Source organism: Bufo gargarizans, chromosome 2, assembly GCF_014858855.1.
Source record: "Bufo gargarizans isolate SCDJY-AF-19 chromosome 2, ASM1485885v1, whole genome shotgun sequence".
NCBI lineage: Eukaryota > Metazoa > Chordata > Amphibia > Anura > Bufonidae > Bufo > Bufo gargarizans.
In genome coordinates this window covers 68,579,186-68,602,880 of record NC_058081.1, presented here as the reverse complement: position 1 = coordinate 68,602,880, position 23,695 = coordinate 68,579,186, and the positions used below count along the sequence as shown (strand labels likewise).

Here is a 23,695-nt window from a genome sequence, read left to right as displayed (position 1 = left end):
CAAGTCCCCCCGTAACTCCTTACCCAACCGAATAAAATGATAGGGCGCTTTAACCCATGCCGTTGCGAGCGCCAAACGCCTGCAAAACATAATTCAGGATCAATACCATCATTGACCGACGCCCCTTTTGGAAAGGACAGGTGATGAATGAGCCGAAACTTATTCGGCTCTTTTTTGGGAACCAGCCCCAATGGTGACACCCTCAGGTTCGCCAGAGGCGGGACGGGAAACGGCCCCGCCATTCTACCCAGCATCACCTCCTTGGCCAATTTCTCGGAAAATACCTCCGGATGAGCTAGTGTTGACCTGAAATTCTTAGGAACCCCATACCCCTGCGACGAAACTGACGGAATATAAAAGCCCGCCTGAAAACCACCTTCCAGCAACTTCGCCGCCTCCCGACGCGGGTACCTATTTAGAAAGCGTGCCATCCTTTCCACCCGTACCGGCGTCCGACCCTTTTCCAACATTGTCCCCCCCTCTTTGCCGACCTCCCCTGAAGAAGCGATTCGCTCCATGAGATCCACCACAAATGGTGCACTCGTGCTTGAATTTACACTTTGCGCCAAATTTACAGTTTCCTTTGTTGAACAGGAAATACAACCCTCTTGCCGATGCCGCCGCAAAATTCCCCTGTACTGATCCCCCAGCCTCCCCCCGAAAGGACTGCCCAGACCGTACCGGGGCTGTAACCCTTAACCATAGCCCAATATCCTTGTGGTCCCACCGTATGTTAGGCCGGACCGCCTTTCTTTGCCTAAATTGCTCGTCATATCGGAGCCAACCCGTACCCCCATAAACCCAGTACGCCTCCCCTATCGCTTCCATATAACAAAAAAGAGCTGAACAACATTCCGGCGCTTTTTCTCCAATGACGCTGGCCAAAATTGCAAACGCCTGCAACCAGTTTGCAAACGTTCGCGGAATCAAGCGATAACGCCGCTTCTCATCCTCCTCTTTTTTACCCTCCTCCTTCTTTCCTTTGTCTAACTAAAACCTCTCCAACGGGAGCAGGGAAAATATTTCTACATACTCCCCCTTTCAGATCCGTTCCCTAACCTCTTGTTTTAAGTGCGCCCCTAGCGTTCCATCAAAACACACGTACACCTCTCCCCGTGCACCGTCGTCCACTTTAGGCCTATCCTCCTCTCCCCCAGCCTGAGTCTGTACTGACGCTGACCCAACTGACCTAAAACTCGCCCCCGCGTCCGTCCCCCCGCCCCCGGGCCCCGCACCCCAAGCCGGCAGCGGCGATGCTCCCCCTGCCCCGACACCCGACAACCACCCCGCTAATCCGCCCAAAAGCTGTCCCAAGCCCCTTCCAACCTCCTCCGGACGTCCCGCTCCCCTGACGCCCCCCGGACAGCCCAGCATAGACAAAAGAGGACCCCATGATATCTCACCAGGATGCGCGGGTGCTGTGAATCCCGCCGCTGCTGATCCTGTATCCAGACGCTCCTGCCCGCCAACGGGACGATCACTAGATGTACTTGCCGCACTGCATCTGTCTTCTGACTGCACTGCTCCCACTCCATTAGCATCGCTCCAGTTTCTATCTAACATGGCGACAGTCACATGGGGGTGTGTCCTTCAACTACCTCACTGGCATCATGGGGCCTGTGCACGTCCTGGGGAGCCTCCTGCACAGCCCGTCCTACAGCAGACCCTCTCCCTCGCTGAGCGAACCTCCCAGAGCCGGAACACCTGGGAGAATCCGCAGACCCTGGTCCTGATCCAGCCAACACTGCTGCAGAGAGCGGGGGAAGGGGGGTTAAATCCCCGCTCTGCTCAGGGGCCCGCCGCTGCATCGGATTCCTCTCACGGCGGGAGCGCCTACCTGAAGCCTGCTGCGCTGCTCCCCGCCATGGAGGGTCCCCGGAGGGGCCGTCTAGCTCGTTCATCAGGGATCACCGCCGCCACTGGGGGTCCCTGAAGCAAGCCTCCTAACTGTTCCCTCAACCATCTGGGTCCCCGGGCCTCCGCTTCCATCCTAATCTGGGCCAGCATTTCGTCAACCGACATGGTGAGTGAGTCAGGTAAGTTCAGTTGGCTAACCGCCCAAACTAAATGGCACCTGAACCCCTCCTCACTTCCACTTTATATAACATCCACCACACCCCCTTAGTTACCGCGGCAACACCCTCCACCTCCCGGCTACCGGCCTATTAACCCCTTTTAATGCCCAACTCCTCGCCAACCAAACCAGCGTGATGCTGGCCTCCCTTTAGCTCCGCTCTAGTCCGGCCTCACTTGAACAGAGGACCACATGGCCCTTTCAGGAACACACTGTGAATTCTATGCTGACCCTGAATGAGGGATATGGCTCCAATATACTGTATAGCAGATGTTGGTTAACACATTAGAAGCAGATACATATAGTAGCTCAGAATCAGAGAAGAGTTTAACCATTGGTATTGCTGGAGCAGCTAGGTGTGGCCGAGCAATAAAGACAGAATCACACAGAAGTAAAACAGAAACAAATGCAAACTAGAATAGGCCACCAGGAACAAATGTCATCCTTCGAGAGGTAATATCGCTTACAGTACAGTTCCTGACAGCTTGGTCTACTATTGTAATGTGACTTGTCAGAGAGAGTTTAATATTATGGATTACTGTACCCAACCCTTAAGTTTGAGTTTTTCGGTGTAAGCAGTTAATTTAGGTTATCTACTGGGTCACCTATTTTGTTAACCACCTTACCTTGACTTAAAGACAAAATATAACATGCAGCTCTATATTGCTAGCTTACCATTACAACATATGTAAAACAGTTCACCTAATATGAATTAAAGGATTGTCTCATCTGAGAGATTGGTGGCATGTTGTTAGGTTATACTACCAATGTTAGATAGGGACCTGCACCTATCTTGGAAGAGATGGGACCCGCACCTATCTTCAGAATGGGACCCCACAAATGAGCCATACTCGCTCTGCCGCTTTCCAATCATTTCTGTGAGACTGACAAAAATAGCCAAGCATTTGCTCAACTATCTCCGGTAGTCCCATAGAATTGAATGGAGCTATGGGCACGGTTGTGCGGTACAATTTCCATTTGTTTGTATTGGACTTTCGAAAATAGCCGAGCGTGTTTGCCTGACTATTTTCAGAACTCCCATAAAAGTGAATAGAGAGAACACTGTGTATGTGAGGTATACTCTTCTTCACTTTCGGGGGTCCCTTCTGGAGATAGGTGTGGGTCTCAGAGGTAGAACCCAATCCTATCCTAGCAATATGCTGCCGAGGTCTCAGTTGTGACAACCCCTTTAACATGAAATACTATTATTAGCTGGAAGGAGACGAGGTCTTTGAAGAAGTTTTTTGTTTTTGAAGCCCTTAAGTCTCAGATGCCGTCTGATGGTTATGGGGCTGCAGTCAGCACCAGTAAAGGCCTTAATTTGGGTCGAGGATCGTCTAGTGTCTTGACGGACAGCCAATTGGATCCTCCGGCTCAGTGCTGATGAAATTTTTTGGGGTCTTCCACTTGACTTTTTTGTTCCATAACCCTCAGGATCATTTAAGAATTGAAGAAATTCCAAATGACTGTCTTACTGCGTCCCACCTCAGCAGTGATGGCGCGCTTTGAGAGACGCTGCTTATGCAGTTCAACAACCCGACCACATTCAAAAAGGGAGAGTTTTTTTGCCTTTGCCATCACAACATCTGACTACCTGACAGAAAATGACAATGAATCCACATCTTTGCACAGATTTGGCCTTTTAAAGGCATGTGGTCCTAAACTTTAGATCAGCTGAAAAACAGACTGTTTCAGTTTATTCGTTGTTTTCATTAAAGAGGACCTTTCACTAGTATACAAACTAAAAACTAACTCTATCTGTGGGCAGAGGGGTCCCCCTGCACTTACTAGTATGCCTGGGCGCCGCTCCGTTCGCCCGGTATAGGCTCCGGTGTCTCAGCTCCGTCTGTTGTACTGGACTGATTTTTTGTAGGAGGCGTGTCAATTGCTGCAGCACTGGCCAATCGCAGCGCACAGCACATAGCCTGGCTTACATGGTTCTGTAGCACACCTATACAGGATTGTAACGGTACCTTTGTTCTTTTCTTTAGACTTGCACCAGCAGGAAAAACGAAGTTTAATTCATATGCAAATGAGGGCTCGCAAGTGCCCAGGGGCTGCATTCAGTGTCTAGGTGCCCAGGCTGCTCTGCCTTATTTTCACTTTATTCCTCCCCAACCCCTTCCTTTGCCCGCCCTCCAAGTCCTTTACGTCATCGCTAGGTCCGGCCAAGATCCCACACCTGTGCACTGCTTCGCCACGCTGGGGCATGCGCACGGTGATGCCCATTGGGGGCTCTGCATCGCCTCACCTAGTGGTCATGCCCTCGGCCAGAGCTAGCGATCACGTAAAGGACTTGGAGGGCGGGCAAAGGCAGAGACTGGGGAGGAGCAAAGTGAAAAGAAGGCAGAGCAGCCTGGGCACCTACACACTGAACGCCGCCCCTGGGCACTTGCGAGTGCTCATTTGCATATGAATGAAACTTTGTTTTTTCCTGCTTGTGCAAGTCTAAAGAAAAGATTGTGTATAGGTGTGCTACAGAGCCATGTAAGCACTGTATATGGCCATATGGAGGTGACAGACTCCCTTTAACTTCTTTCTTTCAATATCGCTTAACCTTCCCGAAGATAAGGTTAACCAAATTTTGCATTCATCAATCTGACACTGCTTCCCTTGCTGCTTTATCTCATAGTGGTTTACATTTTTCTCATACCTCCAAACCTGAACAGGTATGGTGAAGTAGGCATGCTTCTTTACCCCCCAGTGCACCTTCCAGGTTATTCCCCCCATTATCATCACTAACATTCTCATCTTTTGAGGTCTACACCAACACCGTCAGACTCTTCCACCCATTCTCCTTGTGAGTGGCAGCTGTCTACCGCTCCCCTATCTCACCCCGATTTCCTTGATCACTCCTCTACCTGGCTTCCACCTTTGCTTTCTTGTGAATTACCAACCCTCATTTCAGGTGACTTTAGCATCCCCGTAGACACCACTATAACCCATCTGCCTCCAAGTTTCTATCTCTAACTTGCTGTCTTGGCTTCCACAACTTTCTAATTCTGCTACACATAAAGACAGGAATATACTTGATCTGGTCCTTATCTGACTCACCTCAGTTTGTGACTTTACTACTGTATCTCTCCTCCCCTGCTCTCTGATCATAAGTGTGTTTCTATCACTGTCGGGAATTCTCATCCTTCTGAGGGTTCTTTTACCTATCACACAAACAAAAATCTATATGCAATTAATGCTTTTTTTTACTGTGGCAAACAGCAAAAACTCTTATTGTTGTTGCCCTGATCCAGTCTCATCTTGATTAGTAGAACTCATTCTTAATCTGTTTTTCACTCACTAAACTCAAGCTTCTCCAATCTATCCTGAATGCAGCAGCCAGGCTCATCTATAGCTACACAGGCAGCTACACCGATGCCTCTGCCTTCTGGTTGCCCATACAGTAAAAGATTCAAATTAAGTTTATCGCTCACCCACAAAGCTCTCCACAATGCTGCACCTCTTCAGTATATCTACTTGATCATCTATATCTACTATTCTACCCATGCTCTCCATTCTGCCAATGATTTAAGTCCTGATAATATCCTCCATAATCTGAACCTCTCACTCCCATCTCGAAGACTTTGGTTGAGCTGCACCAGTTCTGTGGAATGTGCTACCCTAGACAAACAGGTTCATTTCCAACTTATACAATACATGTACCCTAGCATTGTAAAATGCTGTGGAATATGTTGGCACGCTATAAATTAAGATTATTATCTGGTGTCATGGCAATACTCCAAGCCTGCGGTGTGCATGGGTGCTGCATCACTCACCTAGCTTCTGCCTGGGGCTGGCGGTCAGACTCCTATGTCCCAGGTTCTAGGTCTCTTTCTATGTGTGTCTATTCATTGAACATCTCCCTGCAGCACTTTAAGGGTTAATTCCCCTTTTTGCTCTGCGTTCATCTGTTTGACTAATGAGCTAATCAGCCCTCCTCTACATGCTGGGCTGTTTGTTTCATCCCTTGCTTGAGCAATAGATTATATGTTGGCTTCACTTGCTTGCTGGGCCCAACCAAAAAGCTATAACCCGTTCGTCTGTCTGTGTATCGACGTCTGCCTGTTTCCTGGATCCTGACTTGGCTCATGGCTGTTCAGTCCACTGATCCTGAGCCTCCTGCCATGACTTCAGGACTGTTTCACGGATTTGCATCTACTCTGCATGCCCGGATGTCTGCCTATTTCCTGGCTATTTGCATTGCCTAATCCATTGGTGCTTGGCACCAGTGTCTCTGACCCCAGTGGTACTATTCCAATAGGTAGTAACCTAGTTGCTTCACTGCATAGAAGGCCAAATCCCTGTATAAGGATTAAAGGGTGAAAACCAGGGGTCCGCCAGGATAATGCCCTTAGGACTAGCCCAAAGTTGAACTGTTGGTTGGCACAGTGTGTCCAAACTCACTCCCTATAACATCTGGGTACTAGTAAACTGCATACAACATATGTCCCGGAGGAGTAAAACTGTAGAGAATGACCTGGGTATTCTTGTCTATCATAGACTAAATAACAGCACAATGTCAATCAGCTGCTTCTAACTCCAGCAGAATTCTGTTGTGTATAAAACTGCCATGGCCTTGTAGGACAGGGATCTAACATTACCACTTTACAAATTATTAGTGCTGCCTCATCTAGAATATGCTGGTCAGTTCATAGCAAGGATACCCTATAGCAGGCATGCTCAACCTGCGGCCCTCCAGCTGTTGCAAAACTACAACTCCCAGCATGCCCAAACAGCCTACAGCTATCAGCCTACAGCAGGGCATTGTGGGAGTTGCAGTTTTACAACAGCTGGAGGGCCGCAGGTTGAGCATGCCTGCCCTATAGTTATAAAAACTGCTAAGAAGGGCAACTAAGCTGATAAGGGGAATAGATGATTTTAGTTATGTGGAAATATTAAAATAATTCAATTTCTTGAAAGGGTGGGGGCATGATTGATTTATATAAATACATAAATGACTGATAAAAACTATGAAGAAAGAAATGAATGAAAAGGTTAAATCTCCAAAGGCAACATGACTTCTTCACCATCAGAGCTGTGAATCTATCAAATAGTCTTCCGCAGGAGGCAGCTGCTGGCTTCAAAAAAATCTCAGATGATTTCTTACAGCAAAATAACATCAACACTTGTTGTAATGTATACTATTCTGGTCTCCCAGATCCCTTCCATTCATCTACCTCATTCTCCATCCTTTGATTGAACTTGATAGATTTTTTTTTCCAACCATACTTACGTACTTATACTTATAAGTGACTAATGTTTGGCAGGGTCTTCCACTAGAGCTCTAGGGAAATAATTAGAATCTATACACACTTGTCTCTTTCCATCTTATTTTGTGACCCAAAAAGGTTAAAAAAATATTGCTTGCCAGCAGACTCCATTCATTTCATTGGGACTTACAGAAAAATGTCTTGAAATACTTTTTTGTAGTCCAGTATGGCTACCAGCATCCAGTATGGCATGCAGCATAACTCTGCATCATCACTCCATAACCATAGAGATCCACTATTTTGCTACAAACTTGAAGATACTGTCAATACCTCCCTGATCTCAGCTTCCAAGATGCTTAAAGGGGTTCTCATGCTTTTCATAAAATCCTGGCACTTTCTGTTGTGTTTAGGAAAGATAGTTTGGTCAGTACATAGCCTGTCCGTTGTGCCACCATTACCACCGCCTAAGCCCAGACTGGCTGTGGGGTCTTCTGCTCAGGTACTGACTGGATTTCTCCCCGGGCCTTAGTGTTCAGCTGCATATACAGTATATGCAGCTGAACAGGAAGACTGAAGAACATGTTTGGTAGTGACCCAAGCAGAGAAGTCAGCAGCCAGTCAGAGAGGGAAGCACCAGAGGAGCAATGGCTGGGTAAGTACTGACCAGATTATCTTTCCTACAGAGGACAGAAGATGCCAGGAATTTATGAAAAGCCTGGATAACCCCTTTAAGTGTACTGGAAACCGAGATACAGGGAGTTACTGTTATGGAGGAGGTATCCCACGGTTATTGTAACTACAGTTGTATCCACATCTGTAGATTTTAAGTGGATTTGGGCTATGATTAAATTGCTTACCACTTTCTCCAATTCCACCGTATATTTTTGTATGACGTGGTTCCTAATATTAATATCTCTTCTCAAAGATGTCCATCCTGTGCTATTTCTCTAAATAATCAAACATAAATCTTTATTACAGAAAATGTCAAACAGAATTTCCTCGAGGATTTCAAAGCTATTAACAAGACTTTGGGTAAGTCATATAAAACGAGGGTCCTCTGAAGTTTTTATACATCAGTTTGTTGCATATCCCTTGTTAGTGGCAGACTAGCCCCACTGTAAAGATATGACATTAATGGGGTCCACAGAAGTCTATTGATAATTCTGTATTAAAATCAGGAGTATACTGTACAACCAATGTGCTCCCCAATCTTAGGAAGAAATAAAAATAAAAATTGGATTGATGTTCCATCATGCTGACATCCAACCAATCTACTAAAACTGATCTAATCTTACTGAGTAGGATAGCAATAGGGTACGACTTGGAGCGTGTGGATATCACTGTTAAAATAATGTCTATTTAAAATAGGATCAGTTTTAACAGATACATCTCCTGATAAGCCGGCCTGCAGTGCTGGCCAAATTCCACTTGTCACTTCAGCGGTCCAGTGGTCCTTATAGCTTATTCCTTCCAGGCATTCGGTATGGTAATCCATCGTAATCAATCTTGGCGGGAAAGAAAACTTTAAGAGAACGTCACTTGTAGCTATTTTGCGGACCCTCGTGCAAAAGTGGCAACTCAGGAGAAAAAATTTACAGAAAACACCTCATGCAGGATGTAATTGTAAAGGAGTTTGTTTTATTCGGTTATACTCGCAAAAGTGAATCTTTTAAAAGGCATATCATGATAAAAACGCAGATCCCTCTGCCCGACCGGTTTCGCCAGTAGCTGCTTTCTCAAGGGCTGTTTGCAAACAGTCCACAAAATAGCTATAAGTGATGCATAAGTTTCCTTTCCCGATGAGGGTGGATTACCATAGCGAATGCCTGGAGGGAATAAGCTATAAAGACCACTGGAATGGAGTGGAATTTGGCCAGCACTGCAGACCGGCTTATCAGGAGGAGAGACTGAGCATCACCCGTGCAGTGGTGAGATTTATCTGTCAAAACTGATCCTATTTTAACAGTGATATCTGCACGCTCCAAGTCGTTGTACCCTATTGCTTTTCTATGATCACAAGAGTGTTTTGTGACTTGTTCTGACCTGTTTGTGATCGGTGTATTTTTATTTTATTTTATTAATGAGTAGGATAGCCTTACATTATATGACATTGTTAAAGGGGTCCCCTACCAATTTGCAAAGAGGACTTCAACAACCATGACTGATCCCTTTATACAGTACATCCCAATATATACAATATGCATAGAGTTATGAAGAAAAACAAGTCCACCCTCCTTTAATTCCATGGCTTTATATATCAGGACATAATAGTTTTTTATTATGTCCTGATACATAAAACCATGGAATTAAAGGAGGGCGGACTGGTTCTTAAAATGTCTTAAAATTAGTTAAATCCAACCTCAGATGAAGCACAACACACAAGAGATTGCACCGTGCCATTATCTATTCACCAAAAATAAACCCAAAATAGAAAAGCCATGTGTGAAATACTAAGTCCACCCATGAATCAATAGCTTGTAGAACTACCTTTAGCAGCAATAACTTAAAGTCATTATTTTTTGTATGACTTTATCAGCCCTTCACATCGTTCTGGAGGAATTTTGACCCACTCTTCTTTACATTGTTTCTTCAGTTGATTAAAGTTTGTGGGATTACTTTTATGCACAGCTCTATTAAGGTCCCACCACAGCATCTCAGTGGGGTAAAGGTCTGGTCTTTGACTAGTCCATTGCAACACCTTGATCCTTTTGTTTTTCAGCCATTCTGTTGTAGATTTGTTGGTGTGTTTCATATCCTTGTCCTGTTGCATGAGCCAGTTTTGGCCAAGATTTAACTGTTGGAGACTCTCTAATACTTTGGTATACAAAGAAGTTCATGGTCAACTCAATGACTGCAAGGTGGCTAGGTCCTTTGGCTGCATAAGAAGTCCAAGTCATTACCGTTCCCCTCACCATGCATGACAGTTGGTATAAGGTGTTTGTGCTGATATTCTATATTTGGCTTTCCTTAAATGTGCACTGAGCATTATGTCCAAACATCTCTACTTTGGTCTTGTTTACCCAAAGAACATTTTTTGTAGAAGTCTTGTGGATTGTTCAAATGCAACTTTCCAAACTTAAGCCGTGCTGCCATGTTCTTTTTAGAAGGAAGAGGCTTTCTTCTGGAAACCCTCCCAAATAAGCCATACCCATTTTTTCTAATTATACTGTCATGAACCTGAAGATTTAACATGCTAACCGAGGCCTGTAGAGTCTTAGACGTAGCTCTTGGGTTTTTACACTCTCTCTGAACATTGCACAGTCTGACCTTAGGTGAGAATTTGCTGGGACATTCACTCCTGGGAAGAATGTCAACTGTCTTGAATGTTTTCCACTTGAAAATAATCTTTCTCACTGTAGAATGATGGATTTCAAATTGTTTGGAAATGGCCATGGCCTTATATCCCTTCCCTGATAGACGGGCAGCAACAATTATGCCAATGATGTCTTCCCTCCTTAACATTTTGTTAACACATGCCTGAATGTTCCAGACCAGCAAACTGCCAAATGTCTGCTTTTATAGAGTTGATCACACTGGCTAATGATCAATCAATCACTGGCATTTGATTAGCAGCACTTGACTTCTACTTAGTCTTTTACTTCTTATGGAAGCAGTATAGATGTAATTAATTTTTCCCACACAGCTTCCGCATTTTGGCCTAGTTTTTGTTAAATAAAAAATAAGACTGTGTAATTTGTCATGAGTTCATCTGAGGTTGAAAGTGTTTCTAAAGAGAGCAGTAATCTGTCGTCTTCTCTTCTGTAGGTAGCTCTACATCATTTATAATTTTCTCTCCCACTCAGAGATTCTCTGCAGAACTTGCCCCCCTCAATGGAAGCCAATAGGTCTCTTCTGTTACTACTTCTCTACAGACACATTGTCTTGGGACAATGCTAAAGATGAGTGTGTCAGAAAAGGATCAGCACTTGCATTTCTCAAAAATAAGGACGAGACGGTAAGAATCTATGGATTTCAGTCACATTGCGTCTTTGGCATCGGGGCTTACATTTTTAAAGGAGCCATGAAAAATAGAACAAGATGTGTAATAATTCATTTGACAAATCTGTTATGATATGTTGAGGCAGGGTCACATTAATATTGGGTGGTACCTCCCCTTGCTGCGATACAGACTGCCACATTTGTATGGTAATGTCATACAGATGCTGGATATCCTCCTGTGCTATCTCATTCCAAGCTCTTTTAACTTAGACCCATAGTTCAGCCAGCTGGTTGTTGGATGCTGTGTATGGGCGATCCGTTGCCCCATGTAGTGCCACACATTCTCCATATGGGAGAGATCTGTTGAATGAGCTGACCATCTGGATAACCTGAAGAGCATATTGTGTACTGTGGGAAGTGCGTTGGAGGGGCCTTAATTCTACAAAAATCCCATAGGTGGGACCTGCACCTATCAGACATGGGTGCCATGTCCTAGTGATATGCCACCAATGTGTGAGATGGGCCAACCCCATAAAAGGTATTATCATTCCCTTTACACAAAAAAACTGGTACCAAAAAGTCACAAAGTTGGGTACCTGCACACCATACTTGTGCAAAGTTGTAGAAGCAGTTCAGTGTCTGGAAGGCATAACTGTCCAATCACATTTGTTATCATCTTAGCCAGAAAACTGTCATAGATTATAGCAGAAATCTACACCAGTTCCCTTGCAGTTGTAGACTTCCATTTTGGTGCATGGACCTGCACAGAGGCACCACAATTATAAAACGCTGTGTGCCTCTTAACAATTATGGGCAGCACGGTGGCTCAGTGGTTAGCACTGGTGCCTTGCAGCGCTGGGGTCCTAGATTCAAATCCGACCAAGGGCAACATCTGCATGGAGTATGTATGTTCTCCCTGTGTTTGCGTGGGTTTCCTCCCACACTCCAAAGACATACTGATAGGGACCCTAGATTGTGAGCCCCATTGGGGACAGTTGGATGCTAATGTGTGTAAAGCGCTGCGGAATATAGTAGCGCTATATAGGTGTATAAAATAAATAATAATGGTGCATCTGATGCCAGGGGGGATAGATTAAAGGGGTTGTCCGGGTTCAGAGCTGTTGAACCCGGACATATCCATTTTCTGGAGTTCCGATGACGAACCGAGCTCTCCATAGGCCTGCCAGGTGGAGGCTTCCGCCCAGCAGTGAGCCCGGTGACGTAACCGGCCCTGATGGACGGGCTTTAGCTCTGCCCTAGCCTGTAAAACGGCTAGGGCAGCGCTAAAGCCCGCCCATAAGAGCCGGTGACGTCACCGAACACACTGCTGGGCGGAAGCCTCCACCTGGCAGCAGTGTTATTGTGAATAAAAGAGCCCTGCCCTGCGCGATCTAGCTCAGGACAAGGGAGAGCATCGGAGCATGAACTGCTCCGATGCTCAAGTCAGGGGAGCCGCCTGGGTGAAATTATGGGTATGTCCTGGTTAAGCTCTGTAACCCTTTAACACCGACCTGTAATATGCTGGTCTTAGTAAATGTCCCATAAATGCTTCCTAAGTTTTATATCTTAATAGCAGTCAGATCTCCATTCTGAAAAACAGCTCTAAAGCCCCTACATAGGCGAAAAGTTTTTCTTCCTAAGTTTTTTAATTTTTCCATTTACATAGCCTTATAAGGGCTTATTTTTTGCGGGACAAGTTGTACTTTCTAATAGCACTATTTACGGTTGCATACAATGAAGAGGAAAGGGGGGGAAAAAAATTCAAGTTGGATGGAATTGGGATTTTTTACACCGTTCACCTTCATGCTCCAGGTCAGTACGATTACAGCGATACAACACTGGTTTTACCTTTTCTTGCATTTTAATACTGGGAACAAAATGTAAAATATAAGAGTGGAACTGCATTGCACATCCTCAACACTATGCTTTTGTCTAATAACTGCTTCTCAGCATAATAAAAATCGCTTCTCAGTGCAATATATCGCATACCTACCCCTATGGTAAATACTGTACATGAGGCATTGGTATACAATTTGATCAAAAAGCATAGGCCCACTCACCACAACAAGGTTGCCTCTTTGAGTGGGAACCTACTCTAAATGAATAAAAAAAAATATAATATTTTAAAGCCTTGAGAAAAAAAATATAATATTTAATCACCATATTCTGCGGGTGTTATATTCTGCATATTCTGCGAGTTGCGGGTGCCAGAAAATACAAGGGAGCTGGTGTAGAATTTGTGTGTAATAGTTTTCTGGCACACATACAGTATTGCTTAATGTGTTGGGCCAATGGTGACTCGCTCCCTTCCTTTCAAATACTGCTCACTTTTTGTAAAAGTGGTGAGGGTGGTGGAAAAATTCTAAAGTTGCACATTTTAGCATAAAATAGCACTGAGACCAAAATTTGCGGCTTTTGCACACCAGAAAACTGGCATGCAAGAATTATATATTCCCCTAGGAAAGGGATGTCTAGGAAAAATCTAACCACTAGGAGTGCTCTTGAGTTTCCCTAGAGTCAGGCAAAATTCCATACCGTATGTGAACATGAAACTCGTTTGCTTTACTCATTTTTGAACAATCAAAGTGGGATTTTTGATGCATTAGATTTTATTAAGAAGTTTAGGTAAACATTTTACAGGCCTGCTTTATGCTATTCTAGGATGCCTTGAAACCTTCCATTGAAAATGGCAGATACTGGATTGGACTGAGACGTGATACAGAACCTGGAAAATGGAAATGGGTGGATGGATCAATGATGAGTCACAGGTAAATATGATTTCTACTTAATTTACAGGGACAATCAAGCATTGTTAGTACACCTTAAGCTTCATACATGTAACAATATGGCTCACAGTTGCAATACTCATAGAGGTGTGTAGGAGGTGGTTCTCCTTTAAGAATAATTGCAGACCACAATGAGCACCCGGAATCTATTTCTTTACAAAAAGGCACAGGAAGCTTGATGGTTGCAACAATTTTGATTGTTGTTGCACAAAGGCACAGTACTTGAAAATAATTAACTTGCAGTTCTACACCAGGGACCATACACTATACTGGTCCGATGAGAGAGGCCATTGTTTTTTTTCTACCCTTTCTTCAGTGCCATAGTGAGTCTTTCGAGAGGCTACCCAAACTTTCTGCATGCCTCACCAAGTAGGTATTCATGGGGATGCACCAGCCTCTCCATATTCTTTGCCCAGCACCTCCTGAGGTCCTTCATTAATGCAAAGTCACTACCTACTTGGCAGCAAGCATGCAACGTGCAAGTGACACCGTTTCAGGCCACCACGTGGTCACATAGCCACTGGCCACATTCCTCCATATTACAGTAGTCCACATACAACATGAAACTATTTGAACTTACACATAACTCAATGCCATCAGGCCACCACCTTACTAATCACAGCGTACTTTCACTATCTTCCAGGGTCCACACTGACACCTCCTCCTGTAGACAGGACATGGTGAACCTACCAACCCAACTATAACACAAGCTTCACAGACAGTGTTGGGGCACACAAGACAATACAACATAACTAGCACACCACACACACACCATATGTATAAAACTATATCACAAACCAAATATGTTCCCAAGGAGCAATGCAGACAACCCTCCCCACCTGAACCAACAAATTCCATAAGCTTGTCTCTCACCCCACAGCACACTGCTCTCCTGATAGGAGTCCTCTGGAGCCACAGTCTTCCATCTCTTCAGGCACATCTCACAGGTTGAGCTGGCGCCTCCTGCAACCACTTCTTCACTATTTTAACTATTTTCACTTCATTTTTCAAGACAATACCAGCAAATTCAGCTTGAAAAATAAGCGGGGCTTACATAAATTAGGTAGGTTTGAGGTGTGCACATGGCCATGACTTAAAGGGTTTCTGTCATCAGAAATTACGTTATGTAGCTGACTGACATTAGCTCCGAGCGCTTCCTTCACTCACTGTGCCTGAGCCAAATACTAAATGGGACGGCGCCTGCGCAGTGAGTGAAGCCAGCGCAGGTGCAGTGAGTGAGTCCGGCAGCAGGAGAGCATCCTTCACTCACTGCGCCTGCCCGAATACTAAATGGGACTGCGCAGACGCAGGATTTAATGGACGAAGAGGAAAACTCGCCAGTCAATCAACTGGACCTGGGCGTGCCAAAGGGTGAGTAGACCGAGCCTCTAGGTGCTGAAGCAACGCCCTCATAGCACCTAGAGGCTCATTAGCATAAAGGTGTTTATTTTAGGAGAACGGCGGTAGGCAGAGACTTATAAAACATACTGTTATGTACTGCTGACAATAGCCCATTGCTAATGTCAGTCTGTTACATAACGTAATTTCTGATGACAGAAATCCTTTAATTATGCCATAACTTTACCAATGAAAATTTAGTAGCATTAGATATTTATTTTTCTCTGCAGAATTCTTGAGAGACTTTTCTGAGGTTTCCTCGTTATCATGTCCCTGCTAAGACACGGCCATTCAGTAATAATTACTAATGCAGTGTACTTTTTTTTTTCGAATATAGAATTTTTTAGATCAGAAGTATAATATAGCGATATATATATATATATATATATATATATATCTATATATATATATATATAGCAGAAAAGGAGATTTGGCGGCACCAGTCTGTGGCTCAGGTGCTATGTCCAAAGGAATGAGCTTTTCACCTTCTAATATATGCAGAGAATCGGACAGCACTCCAAGACTTGAAAAAAGTAAATCTTTATTCACCCATGTGAAAATAATTGCAACGTTTCAGCTCACAATCGAGCCTTTCTCGAGAGAAAGGCTCGATTGTGAGCTGAAACGTTGCAATTATTTTTCACATGGGTGAATAAAGATTTACTTTTTTCAAGTCTTGGAGTGCTGTCCGATTCTCTGCATATATATATATATATATATATATATTTGTCTGGGAAAACAGGTATTTTCCTCCCAATATGTGCTGCTGGGCTAAATTACAGCCAGGTGAGGTCAAATACAGGACTGGATTTTAAGTGCCAGTCTGGGTTTTGGCAGCACCTGACTGTCCTTAAATAGGCAGCTGGGCTCAGAAGCGAGATCTCTGTGTTGGGATCTGGGAGACTTGTGTCTGGATGAAGGCTTTCTACGTGTTTGGTGTGAAAACAGGTTGGTGCTGCTATGGTCAAGGACACTTTGAAGCAGAATTGCCGCATGGTGTGAATTAACACCAACTCCGCAAGGTGACTTTTTCTTTGATTATGACTGCTTGTTTTGTCACTTGCCTTAAATGTGAATAAAACACTGAACTGTTTGATCCAAAGAATTTGTTGTTGCCTCTATACTGCGTCCGCTAATCCTATCTACCAGAGTGAAACCTCACTATATATATATATAAATTTACTGTATATATACTGTATATAATGGTGTGCTTTATTCACCTGAGCCCACCATTTTAGCTCCTACATGGAGCTTTTTTTATGAAATGTGACACACAAAAATGCTCATCTGCACGAGGTCTTAGGGGGAGTTCACATCATTGTTATTTTTCTGTTCTTCTGATCTGCATGCAGGACTTTCTGTCTAAAATAACAGATCTGTGATGGAAATGGCTCAAACAGATGCCAAGTATGCCTAAGGGCTCATGCACACAAACATGTGCCACCAGTGCCGTTCATTGAGGATAGCAAATGATGGTCCCCAATGCATGGGCACCGTCTGTGTGGCCTGCGCTGATGGATGCAGACCCATTCAACTTTAATGGATCCGCGATCCGTCCACACCGCAAAAAAAATAGAACATGTTCTATGTGTTTGCGGTGTGTGGAAGCACGGACCAAAGTGCTTCTGTGGCCTTTTGCCCTGTGCCTCGACACAGTATCTTCCGGATTGCGGATCCATTCAAGTGAATGAGTCCGCATCCGTGATACGGCACGCACACGGCAGGTGCCGTATATTGCGGACCTGCTGCTTGCAGGCTGCAATATGGGCATGGCCAGCACACATTTGTGTGCATGAGCCCTTAGATGTATCCCACAGTGTGGCACTTACTTTAGATTCTACGTCCCCAACCCCTTCATTTTTTGAAAGTGGGGAAACTTAAAGAGGTATTTTCATTATAACAAGTTATCCCCTATCCTGTGGATAAGTATCAGATTGGTGTGGATCCTACCTCTGGGACTACCACCTCACATCAATGAGGGTCCCATACCCTGTGGAGCCCCCTGAAATGGACAGTGTGGCTGGTCGGAAAAGTCCACCACTGATAGCAGAGTAGAGTACTAAGCTATCTCTGGCACTCCAATAGAAATGAATGGAGCAGCAGCGCGCATCTTTGACCAGCGATCCGTCCATTTCTGGGGGGGCTCCACAGGATATGGAGCCCCTATTCTTGTGAACAGATAGTTATCTCCTATCCACAGGACTACCGGACTACCCCTTTAAGCAGATCACTTTATGTAAATTGTCCTTTTTCGCCTTAAATTGGTATTTGTTTAAAAATGTTCAATTACCCCAGATGGTAGCCCTATAATAAAGGAGGGGGTCTCCCACCTTAGACCCTCCATTATGAGCCAAAAAGGAGTTCATCTCACTCTGGAGCCCCCAGGACCTCTGTGCATTACATGTACAGCCCATTGATTTAAATTATACCTGTATGATAATTTATTTTGCTTGTGTTGGCAGTGTAGTGTAGAGGAATTGAAAACTTGCTGTAATATTACTGCCGATCCTGGGAGTTCAAGCAATGAATGTAGGGATTTTTTAAAGGGCATCTGTCAGCAGATTTGTACCTATGACACTGGCTGACCTGTTATATGTGCATTTGGCAGCTGAAGGCATCTGTGTTGGACCCATGTTCATATGTGGCTGCATCGCTGGAAAAAAATGAAGTTTTAATATATGCTAATGAGCCTCTAGGAGCAACGGGGGCGTTACCGTTACACCTAGAGGCTCTGCTCTCTCTCCAACTGCTGCCCCCTCTGCACTTTGATTGACAGGACCAGGCAGTGAAAACATCATCACACCTGGTCTTCTCAATCAAATTGGAGAGAGTGCAACAGTTGCAGAGAAGGCAGAGCATCTAGGTGTAACGGTAACGCCCCCGTTGCTCCTAGGGGCTCATTTACATATATTAAAGCACATATGAATATGGGACCAACACAGACGCCTTCATCTGCCACGAGAACATGTAACAGGTCAGCCAGTGTCATAGGTACAAATCTGCTGACAGATGCCCTTTATGATAAGCACCTTAAAAAGGTCTCCAAAACTGAATCGGTTTTTCAGATAGAAATTTATGTTATATTGATTAGTGGGATCACAAACTTGGTACCCCTTAGCTACCTTAGTCCCTCTTCCTAAGGACTGCTGTGGTGAGGAGTGAGGTGATGGCCATCCATAACATATGGACTTCTACCAATCTGATAATTTTCACCGTTTTTTTGTCCTTCCCCAGCACCTGGAAGGAAGGAGAGCCAAATAACCCGCTTAGTGAGCATTGTGCCGAATCCGTGAGTGGATACTGGAATGATCTGCCCTGCGAAAGAAAATTGCAGTATATTTGCAAGAAATGTCAGTGCTGCTGAATTTGGAGTACTTATAGCATCTGAACCAAAGTTCATCTGACTTCAAGAAGATTATCTCAACTACTGTATATCAGCCTCGTATCAATCATCCTCGCTCAGAAAATGGCTCAGTTATAGCTTTTTAAATGGGAACAGAGGATGGTGGATGGTGGAGTAGGAATATGTAGGGTCTTCTTACAAAACAGTAATAATTCAGAGTTACCAAAATAAATATATATTCACAAGAACAATGGTGTTGATAAAAGCTCTCTATTGCAGCGCCAAATGTGGGTCACTGCTTAGTGAAAAAGTGGTAGATAGTGTTGTAAAACCTAACCCCCAACCCCCTGAAGAGTGATACACAGAAATGTCAACCAAGTGCGCCCCAAAGGGTTCTGAGATCAAGGCGGGAGTGAGAGTCTATGGAAAAATTTGCAGCTACGGGTTACAAAGGTGGCAAATCTTCTGGTTACAGAAAAGAGTCATGAGGAACTTGCATTTGGTTAAGGTCAGGAAAACCTGAGCCACTTGGCCATTCATGAAGCTGTGGAAGAGTCTAATATATGAGGTTTACAAGATCTACTCCTCCTGTATAGTCAATCTATATTTGAGATCAGGCTCAGACTGACCCACAGGGGTACAGGGGAATCCCCCGGTGGGCCCCTGAGCAAGGTGGGCCCCTAGTCTCCCACCCCCTGCACAAGTGGCACATAACACAGTAGACTTACTGCACTACATACATATATTCAATGTATAGCACCTCAACCAGCCTATGTTCATATAAAAAATTTGTTTATTTATTATATTTAAATGTATCCATACGGTGGGCCCCCAAAATAAATTTTACTGGTGGGCCCTAGGTACCCCAGTCCGACGCTGTTTGAGATGCCATATTCTAGTCTTTACCAATACCTAGAATGAATGTAGTACAGTAGCTCTGACCTCTTGTATCAGCTAGGTATGGTGCACGACCCTTACGACCTACCCCTGGTCGAAATATTGTGGAAATAGCAAGTGAGCGAAATGGTAGGGGGCACTCAACTATCTGGTAGCAGATGGACAAAGATATTGAGGACAAGATTCTGGCATATAGTATTTATTAGGATATAAATATGATGCTGTGGTCCACTTTAGTGAGTCGGTAAAACAGACAAAACATGGAGGACAATAGATAGATACAATGGATAAATATAACAATGCAACACACAATATGGCGCCAAAAAAAAAAATGTAAAAAATGAACAGTAAAAAAGATAAAAATAAAAAATGGCACTAAACGCTCCTAATGATCGGTGATAGATAATGAGAACCTGATCGCTGGAGCTCTGTAGGCTCTTTACCAATACCTCCAACTGAAAGAAGTTCATAAAGCTCAGGCATATTGTGCTAGGCCTCATCTAAGATATGTTAGACAGATGGACTTAAAACCGATACAGTTCTTCAAGTACATGAAAAGACCAACAATATCTTACAAGATGAGCCTTTCACAGTAGTTATGCCCTCTCTGTGCCCCTTTCACAGTAGCAATGCCCTCTTTGCGTACATAGGAATTTATAAACTTACCATTGATCTCAATGCACTGAGCACCACCTAGTGGCCACTACATGAAAAAAAAAATAACTGTTTTCTTTCCTGGAGAAGAGGAAGGAGTTCAGCGTCAGGCAGTCACGTAGTCTGCCTACATTGAAGGTACGCCACTGAGTGCCAGAATATGAGGGCTCACCATGTACAGGTCAGCGGAATCCAGTCCGAGTATGGCTGTAGTCTGCTCTCTTTAAATACCTTTAAGGCCCACCTGAACTCCAGGTTCAGCAGGATAAAAACCCGGAGTGTAGTATGGAAGCGGTCATACCATCTAGTCTCTACAGCTACTCCTAAATCCTGGACCCTAGAATACACCTAAGGGCTCATGCACACGGCCGTATGTATTTTGCGGTCCGCAAAAAACGGATCCGCAAAAATACGGCTGACGTCTAAGTGCATTCCGTATTTTGCGGAACGGAACAGCTGGCCCCTAATAGAACAGTACTATCTTTGTCCGTAATGCGTACAATAATATGACAAGTTCTATTTTTATTGCAGTACGGAAATACGGACATACCGAAACGGAATGCACACGGAATGCCTTCCTTTTTTTTTTGCAGACCCATTAAAATGAATGGTTCCATATACGGTCCGCAAAAAAAAACCAGAACAGACATGGAAAGAAAATACATTCGTGCGCATGAGCCCTAAGACCTCGTCCACATTTCCGTTTTTCACTGCTGTCTGCATTTTCCACGGACAGCACACGTACCCTTTGATTTAAATATGTCTGTTCACATTTCAGTATTTTTTTATGGACCGTGGGTCAGTAAAAAATCATGAGGACATGCATTACTTTGATCCGTGATGCGGACCAAGCATGCCCATAGAAGTCTATGGGTCCGGGGAAAATCACATACACAACACGGATGGCCAAAACGTTACATTTCCAGCTCACCTTTTTACAAATGCTCCGTGTGCACGGAATAAACAGGTAGTCCATATAGCATGTGAGAAGAAAGGTTTCCGGCACTGTGATACTTTTCAGTAGAAACTTCCTCTTTATTAATGTAACATAAATCCATGTACAGACAAATCCTTACAACATGCGGTAGTTGACACATTTTGGACCAGTGTCCTTAGTCGTAACCACTGGTCTGAAACGCGTCAACTACCGCATGTTGTAAGGATTTGTCTGTACATGGATTTATGTTACATTAATAAAGAGGAAGTTCCTACTGAAAAGTATCACAGTGCCGGAAACCTTTCTTCTCACAACATGGATGGCAAGACTGATAGGAGATTCTTTGGAAATTTATTTTCAGCTGAGCGACGTCATGGATGGTAAAAATAGACACACAGACCAACCACGGATCCTTCACAGACATCTTCACTGATGATACATGTATGCTTTTTTTCACGGACGTGTCACTGACACGGAAATGTGGACGAGGCCTAAATCATATCCATCTGGGATTTATAACACAGAGAGTTGCAGCCTCAGTGGCAGGTACCCAGGGCCGGGAAATTTCCCGCTAGGCCGGCAGGCCTGAGTGCCGCAAGGCCGCGGCCCTGGTGACAAGTGGGGGCTGCAGGCGGCAGGGCACAGCAGCAGGAGATGAGCGCTTCCATTGTGGAAGCGCTCATCTCCATAGTCATCTGTATCACCGTCCTCAGGACAGCGATACAGAATGATGTCTATGCTGCGGCAGGGGAGGGAGAGGCGTGTCCCCTCCTGTTCCTCTGATAGGCTGCCGCCTGAGCCGTATAGGGAGGGACACAGGCCGGAAGAGGCCTGCATCGCATCGCTGGAGGTAAGTCTAAGTGTTTCTTTTTATATATATATATATATATATATAGGTACAATAGTGGCACATGATAAGGGGGGGGCTACTGGGCTGGCACATAAGGGGGGCTACTGGCACATAAGGGGGGCTACTGGCACATAAGGGGGACTACTGGCACATGATGGGGGGCTACTGGCACTTGATAAGGGGGGCTACTGGCACATAAGGGGGCTATTGGCACATAAGGGGGACTACTGGCACATGATAAGGGGGACTACTGGCACATGATAAGGGGGGCTACTGGCACATGATATGGGGGCTACTGGCACATGATAAGGGACGGCTACTGGCACATGATAAGGGACGGCTACTGGCACATGATAAGGGGCGGCTACTGGCACATAAGGGTCTAAGTGTTTTTTTTTATATATATAGGTACAATAGTGGCACATGATAAGGGGGGGGCTACTGGGCTGGCACATGATAAGGGGGCTACTGGCACATAAGGGGGACTACTGGCACATGATAAGGGGGGCTACTGGCACATAAGGGGGCTATTGGCACATAAGGGGGACTACTGGCCCATGATAAGGGGGACTACTGGCACATGATATGGGGGCTACTGGCACATGATAAGGGGGCTACTGGCACATGATAAGGGATGGCTACTGGCACATAAGGTGGCGGCTACTGGCACATAAGGGGTGGCTACTGGCACATAAGGGGGACTACTGGCACATAAGGGGGGCTACTGGCACATAAGGGGTGGCTACTGGCACATAAAGGGGACTACTGGCACATAAGGGGGGCTACTGGCACATAAGGGGGACTACTGGCACATGATAAGGGGTGCTACTGGCACATAAGGGGGACTACTGGCACATGATAAGGGGTGCTACTGGCACATAAGGAGGACTACTGGCTCATAAGGGGGGCTACTGGTACATAAGGGGTACTACTGGCACATAAGGGGGGACTACTGGCACATGATGGGGGACTACTGGCACATGATAAGGGGGGGCTACTGGCACATGATAAGGGGGACTACTGGCACATGATAAGGGGTGCTACTGGCACATAAGGAGGACTACTGGCTCATAAGGGGGCTACTGGTACATAAGGGGGACTACTGGCACATAAGGGGGGACTACTGGCACATGATGGGGGACTACTGGCACATGATAAGGGGGGGCTACTGGCACATGATAAGGGGGGCTACTGTCACATGATAAGGGGGGCTACTGGCACATAAGGGGGGGCTCCGCCGAGCCCCCGGCCAAGTGTTGAAGTGGTGTCCGAGATCCCCAAGGGCCAAGCCAAGTAACTGTAAGTTTTTATGTGAAATATGTTTATGTTTGTAGTTGAACTTTATTATCGATTTTACATTGCATATTTTTTTTATTTTTTTGCAGCATATGGGTGAGATTTTATAAATATTTTTATTATTTGGTCGAAAGGCTCATTGGGGGGGATTGTAACAGGACTGCCGTAGAATCTAAAATAGCTGGTCAAGTAAAATGTTGCATGCAACAATCCAGGTGGCCAACAAAAAAGGGGCGGGTCAAAGGCTGTGGTAAAACACTGTCTGAGCATGCTGAGAGTTGTAGTTTTGCAACAGTTGGAGGCATCCTGGTTGGGAA

General features: G+C 44.9%; 1 protein-coding gene across 2 annotated transcripts in view; it reads left to right on the top strand.

Moving 5' to 3' along the window:
• The window catches only part of LOC122929446 (CD209 antigen-like protein C), a 65,787-nt gene extending 46,795 nt beyond the window's left edge, over positions 1-18,992 (top strand). For both annotated transcript variants that reach the window (XM_044283018.1, XM_044283017.1), the window contains 4 exons: positions 8,257-8,310; positions 11,082-11,233; positions 13,879-13,985; positions 18,636-18,992. In XM_044283018.1, coding sequence (XP_044138953.1) covers positions 8,257-8,310; positions 11,082-11,233; positions 13,879-13,985; positions 18,636-18,765 — 443 coding nt within the window. In that variant the 3' untranslated portion in view covers positions 18,766-18,992. The remainder of the gene's footprint in view (positions 1-8,256; positions 8,311-11,081; positions 11,234-13,878; positions 13,986-18,635) is intronic.
• The last annotated feature ends 4,703 nt before the right edge of the window (positions 18,993-23,695 follow it).